Here is a 12398-nt window from a genome sequence, read left to right on the forward strand (position 1 = left end):
GAAGCACAAGCCTACCAGCTGTGATGCAGGAATGAGAGCCTCACCAGCAAGCTGCTCTGCAGGGCCAGCAGCCAGGGCTGGGAAGTGTGCAGTGCTCAAACACCTTCAGAAATCCCAAAGTATCTGATTTTGCATTTTTGCAGCTATTCTCCTTTCTGTGTACCTTACAATTCATTTTATGTATAATGTATTTCCGCAAAATGTGCCATCATTATTGCTGTTAGGAACAAAACTTTTTAATAGCCAGGTTGTCCTTTTCTGAAATCCACATTCATTTGTTCTCTTTTTCTTCCTTCTCCAGTCGATCCCAAAAGCAGAGAAGTGATCCGAAATGCTTGCAAGGCTGTGGGCTCCATCAGTGACACATCGTTTGACATTCGGTTCAACCCAGATATTTTCTCACCAGGTATGTGCATAAAGAGCTCGTGCTGGCCTGTTTTCAGAGGATTGCTGTATGCAGCCAGCTACAGACAAAATGATGTTCCAAAGCCTTAACTGATACCACTGGTTTTTGGTGCAGAGTCCCCATGCAGCTCAAAGACACAGAAAAGAGAGCTAAAATTGATTGCAGTGCTCAAACTACCACTGTAGGCAGGGAGCTGTCTCCCACTGCTGCACTCAGGGGAGGTTTTGAGAGTGCTGCCCAGAATCTTGAGACTCGCCAGCATCCCAGCTGCTGCACCACGTGAGAAGAGCTGGATGTGGGGGGGACAGATTACATTTGATCCTTTTTTTTTTTTTTTTTTTTTTTTTGTTGCTCACACACACACAAATAAAACCCCCACGGTTGTAGTGGAATGAATGACGTTGGATCATCAGTGAAGGGCAGGGTTTATTTTAGTAACACTGTGGTCAGTAGGTCATGGTGATCTTTCAAACACACGCACTGATTGCAGGCATCCTTGTACCTTTTAGTGTCTGGAATCAACACAGTTTATTTGGAAATACAGTAAAGCTCCCAAAATGTTCAGTGGGGCAAATGCAGAAGCTGTGTGTGTGTGCAGATTGCAGGGAAAGGGCCGTGTAGTTGAGTTTAGTTTGGAATAAATGTGCCAGAAGTAGCGTGTGTTTTGAAGTCTGGTGAAAAACAGTGCTTTGGCCCTGACTTTTCAGCTAGAACTTAATTTTGTTTTAATTTTCATGTGCCAAAGCAAAGGCTCTGAGCTTCCAGCACTTGAAGTGTTGGCCCATCTGCTGTACGTGCTGCTCCGGCCTAACCTGGACTCTTGGCACTGGCAGCGTGCACAGCACTTGCCAGTAGGTAGAATGGGATTTGAGCCACTAGAAGTTACATTAAACGGGAATGAATGGCACGGAGCAGCACAGCCAGTATTGGAGAGAAGGAGGTAATGCTCTTCCCATCAAAATGTTGCAGGTTAGATAAGCTTTGAAGAAGCATTTTTAATTTGAAAAATCTGCTTTTCTCCTGCTATTCCCGTGTGTTTTCTGTACATGAGGTAGTTTTCCTTTTGAGTTCATGTCTGATGTTTTCCTCTTGCCCTGATAGGTGTTCGTTTTCCTGAGTCCAGCAAAGAGGAGGTGCAGGATCAGAAGCAGTTACTGAAGGATGCTGCTGCATTCTTGCTCTCATGCCAGATCCCAGGTTTGGTAAGCAGCTAAGGGCCAGCAGTAATCTCTTGGAAGCTTACTACTAGCTTGGCCACTTTGAGCAAGCACTGCAATAGTGGTGTGCCGACGTCACCTCCCAGGCAGATGCTGTGCTCTGCTGCTGGTAGCCAAGTTCTGGTACCAGGGGTGCAGTGTGGTAAACAATGCCAGCATCTCTAGTGCAAGCACAAGAGGGGTTTTCCATTTCCTGTCTTACAGAACAGTTTTCCCACTCACTCCAACAAATCCTCCCTAGCCCTGGGCATCACACGCTGCTTTTGTGTTATCTGACCTCGATTGTGACTTGGTGGCTAATGACTTGGAGTGCACTGGGAAGTTGTTCTTGCTCACATCTAAAAACTCCTTCTGCAGGTCTCAGGCATTTTGGGCGCTTACCCACGTCCCTGGCCTGATAAGAAATACAGCTGTTCTCTCTAAAATGACTGCTGTGTTGCAGCTGTCATTGTAACTGGGAGGCTGGGACTGCTCTGCACTCTGAGAGGTCTTGGGGCCGTTGGTTTCTCATTGCTGGAAAGCTTCTCTTGAACTGTACCTCCCTATAAATTCCCTGGTTCCTTAGTCAGCATAAGCTTTTAAAGGCTAGCTATTCAGTTTGAAAATCAAAGAGGAGGGGAAGTGAATCAGAAAAGGACGTGATGGTGACTGTTGTTTTGCAAGGGTTGTGATACACTAGTATGCATTGTGACGTGTTGCGCAGGCACTGTCCTCCCTGCTCTGTGTTGGAATGTAACTGTGCTACTCTGTGATGAGGATTAAATGACTTTATCAGCACTGCAACACAACTTGAAATGCGAGTGCCATGTCCCATTATCAGCAAAGTGCCTTACAGTCACCGGTTAAAAACATTTCCAGTGAAAAGACCAATGAAGCTGCCCACAAACAGCAGCTCTCCATGGGCTGAAAGCTGCCCCTGCCCTGTCCTGTACCACGCAGGGGAACCCTGGGCTGTGGCCTTCATGTCTGTCCTCCGTAACCAACGTTTGCGTGTACCCTGCAGGTCAAGGACTGCCTGGATCACACGGTGCTCCCCATGGATGGGGCTACCTTAGCAGAGGCCATGCACCAGAGGGGCATCAACATGCGATATCTAGGCAAAGTGATCCACTTCATCACCAAGACCCCCGGCCACGCTCAGCTGGATCACATCTTTGTAAGCATTAGCCTTAACTTCAGACTGTCAGCTCCAGCTGCCTCTGGCCTAATGCATCCTGTACAGATTGCAGCTTGGCTAATTGGTTTCTCTGTGAAAAAGAACCAGCTTCAGAAACAGAGAGGGAAGGAGAAGGACCTGTAGGTGGATGATGGGGAAGTTATGCTCCCATTTCCTTAATGGCTCTCGCTGTGCTATGCTGTTTGAGTATCCTTTGGGATAGAAAAGTTGTTGAAGGATTCCCAGGTGTAATAGCAGGCAGCACGCAATTGGATTTTAAGCCATTCATTTTTAAGCCTCTACTATCTGGCAGGGCTTTGGGTCTGACTGTAAGGTGATGTTGTGAGCACGGCTGCGTGGGGCTGCAGGGCGAGCTCTGCGGTACCGGGGGGCTCGCGGTGATCGGGGCCCTTTCCCCATCCGCAGGAGCATTGTGAAATGCAGAACAGTTCTGTGTTGTAGGGTAAGGGCAGAATTAGGTGCCTTCTGTGCATCTTGGTAAAAGCCTGCTTCAAAAGGAAAGTGTGTTGTTATTGCTGGCATTGACTGACTTACTCTTTGCTTTTTGTTCCTCGGGGTAGAAAATTGGCATCAGTGAACTGATCACTCGATCCGCGAAACACATCTTCAAGACGTACCTCCAGGTATGACCTGCAGCCTCACCTCTCGCCTCGTGTGTCCTTTCTAATGATTTTTTTTTGCAAATAGGGTGCTGTTTAGTTTCCTCTCTCATTAGAGTGTTCGTGGATGTTGCCTAGCAACAGGGACTACAGTCTCATTAGAGCTGAAGTAGGTGTAGGCCTGTGTGCAAGGGAGAACAAGTTCCCACTTGAAGATGGGTTTTCCCAGAGAAGAAATGTTTGTGCTTCTCTTTCCCCGATCCTCACTCCTAATGCTGAAGGCTTTTGCAAATCACAGCTGGTTTTCCTTGTAATGCCTTTTCTTTTGATGCTTTTGCCCTCATAAGGAGCTTTTCTGAATTGAATGAGCACTGATGCATCCGTGCACCTGTACATATGTAGCACGGCAGTGCAGCTGGTTTTATTCCAGGGTTTGCTTTACAGTCTCTAGTTTCTGTGTCCCAAGTGGCAACCCAAAGTAGGACTGTATGTTTGCATGCATGTTGTACCTTTGTTTTTTTATCTACATAATTCTGTCTGTGCTAGTTGCAAATATTTGCCTCTTCCTTTCTTCTCTCCTTCACCTGGGAGATATTCCTGTTTCTGGGAGGACTGGGTTTGTGCAAGCATTGGATCAGAGTGGTGCGGTGTGATGGCAGATGTGTTCCACAACTGACTTCTGTGTCTCACTGCAGGGTGTGGAGCTGTCGGGTTTATCAGCAGCCATCAGCCACTTCCTCAATTGCTTTCTAAGCTCCTTTCCAAACCCCATTGCCCATCTTCCAGCTGATGAGCTGGTCTCCAAGAAAAAAAATAAGAAAAGGAAAAACAGGAACCTTGGAAATGCTGATAACACAGCTTGGGCCAGCATGACCCCTCAGGAGCTGTGGAAGAATATTTGTTCAGAAGCAAAGAGCTACTTTGATTTTAGTATTGAATGGTAAGCAAACAAAATTACCCTCAGTTGTGCCTGAACTCTTACAAATATCTGTAGCTCTTATTGTTACCTAATATGACCTTCCTTTTTTTATTTCTGTTTGCATGTAAGTTTGTATTCTTGAGGAAATCTTGTGGGCATATAACGGAAAGAAATCAGGCAAGGAGCAGCAGAGGGAAGTAGCTGCAATCTGCACTGAGATGAAGCACAAAGAGGCAAAGGGAAGAAGGGAAAGCTCTCCTTAGTGCTGCGGAGATGAGCAGAATGTGAAGAGTGTAGGCAAAAGACACTTGTCTATAAGGCTGAAGGCAGCTCGTGTTCCTAAAACATCTGAAACAGGGATGGCCAGGGATGCTGCTGGAACATGCAGACGTTGAACGTTGAACTGAAAGTGGGAGCAAACAGGGCCCCAAGAGAAATGATGATGAGCTGCTGAAGCCAGTGATCCGTGTCAGGGGCAGCTCACTGCATGCCAGGGGCTGGAGGTACTCAGATTTATTCACACCCTGCAGGGAGCTGTGAAGAGCACACTGAATTTCAGTTCTGCTGTGCAGCTCTGTAAGCACCATTAGCACCCAAGCTATTGTTGCTGGTTTCAGTCAGCACTTAGCTGAGAGGGAGCCGTGCATGGTACACTGCAGAGTAGGGGTGTTCTTGAGCAGAAACTTCCCTGGGAGCTCAAGCCTTTGTGTGCTTTTTGCAGTGAGAATGCTGACCAAGCAGCTGAAATGTATAACCTACAGAAAATCACCCTTCTTCGTGAAATCTCCCTCAAAACTGGAGTCCAAGTAAGATCAATATCTTCCCTCCTCCCATCGTCTTCAGTACTGAGAAGTGTGCAGTGCAAACTGGGTCAGCCTTGCAGGCACACGGTGCAAGCCCTGAGAGGTCTTGGAGGCATTAATCCTGGAATACGGGGTCTAATCCCATGAGAAGGGCTTTCAAATCCAGTTCCCTTTAAGGTTAATTGGTTGTGCATCTCCTGCCCAGTCTGAATTCCTGTCACTTGCTCTGACAGACAAACCATCTAGTGCCTTTGCATGCAGAGCTCCCAGCACACGCTTGTGGTGGTGCACACCTTCAGGGGACCCTTCAAAATGCTGTCTGCAAGCAGTGATATGTGAGCAGTTAGCTGTGACTGTGATTGCACGTGCAGAATTCCAGGCTCCTTTTCCTCTCTCTCTCCTTGCCAAGCACCTCTGAAAGTGGTGGCCATGACCTCCTGTCTTTTTTTGGTTCCTCCAGATACTGCTGAAGGAGTACAACTTTGACAACAGGCACAAGCCCACCTTCACAGAGGAAGACATTCTCAACATCTTCCCTGTAGTGAAGCACGTAAACCCTAAAGCCTCAGATGCTTTCCACTTCTTCCAGAGCGGGCAAGCAAAGGTTCAGCAAGGTACAGTTCCAGCCATGCCTCTGCCTCTTGAGGCTGCTGCTGATGGAAGGAAGAGCAGGGTGTGTGTGGCATGGCACATCCTCCACCTGCCTTCTGGTAGTTGAGGATCACGGTCTCTTAAGATCTGCTGTCTTGGAGGCCACCTGAAATGCACATCTGCTGTGGAGTCACCAGCTGTGAGCAAGGACGGATGCAGGACAGCATCCATCCTAAAGCTGCACACCCCACCACTGTTTTTGCCAGTCATGTAGATCTTGCTTCATGTGCATCACTTCTCCCATTCTATGAAAGGTTATTTAATATGGGAACATACATGAATATCTATATATTTTTTCAGGTTTCTTGAAGGAAGGCTGTGAGCTCATCAATGAAGCCTTAAACTTGTTCAACAACGTGTATGGTGCTATGCATGTAGAAATCTGTGCCTGCCTGAGGCTGCTAGCTCGTCTCAATTATATTATGGGAGATTATTCAGAGGTAAGCAGAGGGCTCAGGCAGGGTCCACTTGTCCTCTTATTTGTGTCTTGTGCTTATTTGCTCAAGTGCACGACATCTGTGTGACTTGCTCTGGGCCTTCTGTTCTGCTTAGGCCTTAAGCAATCAGCAGAAAGCGGTGCTAATGAGTGAGAGGGTCCTGGGCATCGAACATCCCAACACCATTCAAGAATACGTAAGTATGGAGAGAAGAGCACACCATATGTGCACCTGGGGTCTGAGAGCCTTAATTCACACCTGAATCTGGAAGACAGTTGCAGTTCTCTTCCCAGAATCCTCCATTTTCATCACAAGCTTCATGCTTATGATTTTGTAAGCTCGATATGAAAGTGTTTGCATTATAAGCACTGCACATGATCAGTATTTGTCCCCACTGAGACTTTAGGGTTTTGTCTGCTGAGCATTTACATATATTCATTAATTCTTCTGGCTTTTCCCTTGGGCTTGTGCCAAAACCAAGAAATAGCAAAAACCCTCCCAAAGAGCACAGTCACAGCATCTTGTAAATATAGGTCAATTCTGAAATGCATCGTAAGGTTCATAAGAGAGATTGAAGTGAAACGTTTCAACAGTTCTTTTATGTGGGTACTGCAGTGCTGTGACCAGCTGGGGAAGGGAGCAGAAAGGAGAGCTCGCTTTGATTCAGTGTTAAATCATGAATGCTGGATCTTGTCTTCCATTGTAGATGCACCTTGCTTTGTACTGCTTTGCAAACAGCCAACTCTCTATAGCATTAAACTTACTCTACCGTGCACGCTACCTCATGCTGTTGGTATTTGGGGAGGATCACCCAGAAATGGCACTCTTGGACGTAAGTCATCAATATCTTTGTGAATCTAATCTCTAAAAGACTTGGACTTAAAGCCACGCATACTGCTGGCTGTTTAAACTGTGTGTTGAGATGCTGCTCTTTTTTTTTTTTTTTACCCACTGTAAAACTACCCATTAGTTGCTACCCATTAGTACCATTAGAGGAAGGGGAAAGGAGTATCGCTCTTTGGCTTGGGAAGGTAGGCCTTCTTTCCCTTACATAAAATGGATGGGGTTCAGAGTGGTTGAGGTTTGAAGAGGCCTCTGGGGTCCATCTGGTCTAACCTGTCCCCTGCTCAAGCAGGTTGCCCAGGACCGTGTCCAGGCAGCTTTTGAACGGTCTAAGAAAGGAGATTCTTTATTTTCCCTCTGTCTGCCTTATTTGGGCTGAGCTCTCAAGGAAGAAAATGCCGTATGATATGTGCTAGAGATCCATGAGGACTTCTGGCCGTAAGAGTCCTTTCAAGCAGCAAAGCACCTTGATGGGAGCTGGGAAGCAGTAAATGTGTACTTGGAATTGATGTTTCTGAATGCCCACTTGACTGCCTGTGTGGTGGATCTGTGCAGAACAACATCGGCCTGGTGCTCCACGGCGTGATGGAGTACGACCTGTCCCTCCGCTTCCTGGAGAACGCGCTGGCCATCAGCTCCAAGTATCACGGCTCCAAGTCTTTGAAGGTTGCCCTCAGGTGAGGCAGGGTGGAGCGCTGGGCTGAGTCCCCATCGTGGGAGTGAGTGCTCAGCGTTCGTCGCGTGGGGGGCTCCGGCCGGCCTGTGTGCAGCTGTGCTCTTAAAGCAGGGGCTGTGTCCAGTGCCGGCTGCCAGCCCCACTGGGGGCGCTGGGCTGCCCGCAGTCATGGCCGTGCTGCAGCATCCTTGGTCTGGAACAGAGATCCCTTGTTCTTAAGATTAATGGGGGGATCTGCTTAATGACTTAAAAATATGTCAGGATGAGCCTGACCCTCCCAGATTCTCAGGCATGTGGCAAGGGAGCGTTGGAGAGCAATGCTCATGTAATTATACTGGGAGACGAGCATGATGTATGAACGCTTGTATGTAATTGCTTTGGCCCTCGGGGAGTTACCTTTGAGGAAACATCATTTGCTTCTGTCCTTCAACATTAAACCCTTTTATTTCACTAAAATATTGAGAGCTTTCTGTTTCCAAGGCAGTGCTGTGTGCTCTGTCCTTGAATACAGACCTGGCTCACAAACAAATAGTGGCCCATTCCTCATTACTACTAACACCTTGCATCCCATCTGTTCTTCATCAGAGTGAAAATAAATCTTACTAAGCACCCGCAAGAATCTGATTTATTTTCTAGCAGCTGATGGATGTGTATTCTGCAGAAAGAATCCTTCCTTCTCTCAGTAGCACTGGGATGCTCGTTGAGATCCATCATTTCCCAGGGAGTGTCACTGCCAAAAACAGAAGTCTTTTTTGTTCCATAAACATTAAGGAAGCAAAGTTCAAGCCAAATTAACACTCCCAACTGGAAAAAAAAAAAAAAAAAAAAAAAAAAAAGGCAACTTGGATCCCAGCTTTGCCACTGTTTGCTGGTTGTTCCTGTGCTGGAAAACTGCCTTGCCTATGTTCAATGCACCACTGTGACCTTCAGCTTTCCTGGGCACAGCAGGAAAAAATCCCAAGCTCAGTCTCTTCTTTGTCATGTTCCTTCTCAGCATTTCAACAATCCGGTCTACATCAGTGCAGTGTGTGAATCTGCAGCTGGGGTGGGGAGAAGTAAACACCAGGGTGCTGTATGTAGTCCTGTATTTGCCACCTTTACACTGCTGTTAAGACTTCTAGCCTAGCCTTTGTGTTGCCGGTCATGCTCTGCATAGCACAGAAATGCTTCTTCATCACTGAGGTACCTTTAAACACCTTTTTCCTTCCCTCAGCCACCACTTGGTAGCTCGAGTGTATGAGAGCAAAGCAGAATTCCGGTCAGCACTGCAGCACGAGAAGGAAGGCTACACAATCTACAAAAACCAGGTGAGGAGCCTCGTGCTGCTCGTGTGGTGTTTTCCTGCTAGAAGCAAGGACCGACTGCAAACCAATGCCACAGCCTGAGCTCAGGGAGGCCTTTCTCATAAACAGCTCTGGCGGGTGCCAAAGACCCTTCTTTTGAAGGATGGGGCAGAATTGCTGTCCTGGTGGTGATGCCAAAAGTCTGTGCTGCAAGTTTGTTCCTGCTGTACCCATCACTGGACAGAACTTCTGGTAGTGGCTGAGCCCCATGTTCTGGCAGGGTATGGCAAGAGCTCGTTGATTGTTCCCACTGTGCATCAGCTCTCTTAATGCCGGCCCCAAACTAGTTTGGTTGTTGAGCTGTTCTGTGGGCAGTTCCCTCTCCTGCTTGGAGCCTTCGGTGATGCACAGTGAAACTTCTGCATCAGCCTGGGTCTGTCTGAACACGTCTGCAGCTGCACGCTGTGATTCAGTACTGGTGCTGAAAGCACAGCCTGGTGGAGGGGGTGCCTCTCGCCCTGCAGACATGCTTCTACTTGATGGAAAGGTGTAATTTTGACAACAAGGTTCCTACGCAAATGATTTTTAGTTTTGTTTTTAAATGCATGTAGTTCTGGTAGCTTTCTGTAGGGATGCTGAGCTGGCAAAGACAGGAGGAGTGCATCCTAGTTTGAGTCCTGTTCTGATTTGTATTGCAGTCTTTTTTTCTTTCTTCTTTTTCTGATTAGCTTGGAGAACACCATGAGAAGACCAAAGAGAGCTCAGAGTACTTGAAATACCTGACTCAGCAAGCTGTCGCTCTTCAACGCACAATGAATGAGATCTACAAGAACGGCTCCAACGCTAACATCATGCCACTCAAGGTAACCTCATGCGACGAGAGCAATTGAGAACACTTGCTGTGGAGGCATATTGGTATGCTGGTGTTACTGAATGCAGTCTTATGCCTGTGCAGAGCAGGAACAGCTGTGCCAGTTCAGACACTTAGAGCAGGAGGTCCCTGCAAAGGCAGAGGGTCAGACACAACAAAGTGCTGTCAGGACAAAGTATTTGCCTACTCTGTTTCTGTGTACAGCTCTTCTGAGCTCAAGCAAGTGAGCAAAGCTGACTGCTTTGCGAGGGGCACCCAGGGGAATCCGACAGCCCACGCCGGGCGCTGTAGCGTGGGAGCCTGGAGCATCTGCACCCCAAAGTGCCACTGCTCTGACTCACAGGCTGCAGGCAGGTTGCTCAATTAAAAAACACTTTGGTTTCCCCATCCTATTTGAGGGGGGGAAAAGAAAAAGGCTGACTTCTTCCCCCAAGTGCATTGTTCTCCTTCCGAGGACGTTGTGATGGGCGGAGGCTGGGCAGCAGAGCGGAGCTGGGGGGGCTGCCTTGCCTTGACTTCCACGCAGCAGGAACTGACTGCCCTTATCTGCAGTGCACCTGGCAGGTCCCACCAGCCTGTGTGGTGTTTCCTAGGGGAGTGTGCAGTGACTTTTGGGGTGGGTGCTCTCCCTGCTGTGCTGTACATGAGTGGCTGCTGGAGCTCTGCAGGGCTGAGAGTGGGGCTTCCTGCTGCACAGTAACTCCCAGTAGAAAGGCAGAGCAGGATAAATCCCGTGGGGGTGGTTGGGTTTTCTTCTCACTGTGTGGAACTGGGTAGACAAGTGAGGAGTTTATGGCAGAATGATTTGAGCTTAAGTACCTTGAATTGGGTAAATGGTCATGTCTAAGAGATGGTATTTGGGTGGGAGGCTCAAATCCTTTAAATAGGAATGGATGCCTCGTTATGATGCTTGGAGGGGGGGGGAAAAGCAGGAAAGTGGAGTTGTTTGATTTCACAGTTGATGCAGCACGACAGCCCAAGAAGTAGCAGTGCTACTGAGAGACAATCTATCCTAGAAATTCATTTCTACCCTCATCAGAGTGTTCAACTGTAGCTATGTCCCAGGGCTATTTGTGGTTGTGCACAGAGGCACAGGTGCTCTGTAACCACAAAGTGCTGTGGGACTTTTGTCCCAAAACCACGGTAAGGGAATTATGCTTTGCCTGGGGCAAGGATGATGTATGTGCAGAGAGACATGAGAGGCACTGTTGTGAAACCAATTATCTGAGACTGCCCTCGTGATGGACTGACCGCCCGCACTGTGAGCTTGTTCCTCTGTTCATGTGCGAGTAAGTAAATCCCTAATGCTACTTGCTGTAAGAGAGCAAGGGGCTCTGAACTCGTAGAAGTTGTTACCCTAAGTGCTGGAAATCTAAACTTGCCTCTTTTTAACTCAGGGCTGTGGAGAGGTACAAAAACAAGTGCTGTGCCACTTCACAACTATGAGGCGGCCACGGGAGTTGTCTGTACACACTGCCTCTTCTAGAGGGGGAAGGAAGGTTGTTGCTCAGTCAAGATATGCTCAGGAGCTCTGTGTTGTTCTGTCTGAATTTTGACTTCTAACCCTTTTTTTCTGTCTTATGCTGTAGTTCACAGCTCCCAATATGACCAGTGTCCTGGAGCAGCTGAACATTATTAATGGAATTCTCTTCATTCCGCTAAGGTAGAGTGTCCTAACTCACAGCTTTACCGATCAGGCGTTCTTTGTGTGCAGTCTTTGTGCCTGAGATGGTATAAACCCAGTGCTTCCCTTTACCTTGAGAGTCATTCTGACCCAAGATGTAGTTTCCAGAGGTTAGGTACCTCTTGCTTCAAGGTGACCCAGTCCCCTGAAGTGATCTGCTCTCATCAAACCTAAAATCCAGACCTGCTCCATGCATCTTAAGGAAATTGGGCAGACTTCCTTGAGAACTGATGTGCCCATCAGTGGCCAAGACCACAGTGTGCAGCTCTGCCCATGGGTTGCTCACAGAGCCCATTGGAGCTGTTCTCAGCCTGTCTCCCTGGCAGTGAAAGGGTTCTTCTGTTCAGCTCCGTTTGAAAAGCAGGAGGTCACTGCCCATAAGAAATGAAGTGAGTGACACTGCCAGCTGTAGCAAGCAGCAGGGGCTGCCTTTGTCCCTGTGTTTCACTCCATTCCTAAATCTGGTCTAACATTAGTTACCGTTCCTGGTTTTCCCACTCAGCCAAAAAGACTTGGAGAACCTTAAAGCAGAGGTGCAGAGACGCCAGCAGCTCCAAGAAAGCATGAAAAGCGGCGAACAGCTGGAACCAGAGGACAGAGCTGGGGAGGATAAAGAAGCGGAGCCAAGCATGCCTTCTGCTGCCATCCCCTTAACACAGAGCCCTGCTTAATGTGTACCTCGCTTAAAAAAGTTAAACCACCCTTTTCTGAATCTGAACCAGGGTCTTGGACTCCCCTGGAGCAGCTCTTTTTTTTTTTTTTTTTTTTTTTTGACAATGTTATTGCACTGGTACAATTAATACACAATGCAAAGAACTAATCTGAGAAATGT

General features: G+C 47.7%; 1 protein-coding gene across 3 annotated transcripts in view; it reads left to right on the top strand.

Annotated features, from left to right (window-relative positions):
* The window catches only part of CLUH (clustered mitochondria homolog), a 30845-nt gene extending 18507 nt beyond the window's left edge, over positions 1-12338 (top strand). For all 3 annotated transcript variants that reach the window (XM_048967034.1, XM_048967035.1, XM_048967032.1), the window contains exons 12-26: positions 302-406; positions 1508-1608; positions 2627-2779; positions 3361-3423; positions 4095-4339; positions 5040-5124; positions 5582-5735; positions 6073-6212; positions 6325-6405; positions 6916-7041; positions 7608-7729; positions 8942-9035; positions 9740-9874; positions 11472-11545; positions 12069-12338. In XM_048967034.1, the coding sequence (XP_048822991.1) occupies positions 302-406; positions 1508-1608; positions 2627-2779; positions 3361-3423; positions 4095-4339; positions 5040-5124; positions 5582-5735; positions 6073-6212; positions 6325-6405; positions 6916-7041; positions 7608-7729; positions 8942-9035; positions 9740-9874; positions 11472-11545; positions 12069-12237 (1847 nt within the window). In that variant the 3' untranslated portion in view covers positions 12238-12338. The remainder of the gene's footprint in view (positions 1-301; positions 407-1507; positions 1609-2626; positions 2780-3360; positions 3424-4094; positions 4340-5039; positions 5125-5581; positions 5736-6072; positions 6213-6324; positions 6406-6915; positions 7042-7607; positions 7730-8941; positions 9036-9739; positions 9875-11471; positions 11546-12068) is intronic.
* Positions 12339-12398: the final 60 nt, after the last annotated feature.

This window comes from Lagopus muta, chromosome 20, assembly GCF_023343835.1.
Source record: "Lagopus muta isolate bLagMut1 chromosome 20, bLagMut1 primary, whole genome shotgun sequence".
Taxonomy (NCBI): domain Eukaryota; kingdom Metazoa; phylum Chordata; class Aves; order Galliformes; family Phasianidae; genus Lagopus; species Lagopus muta.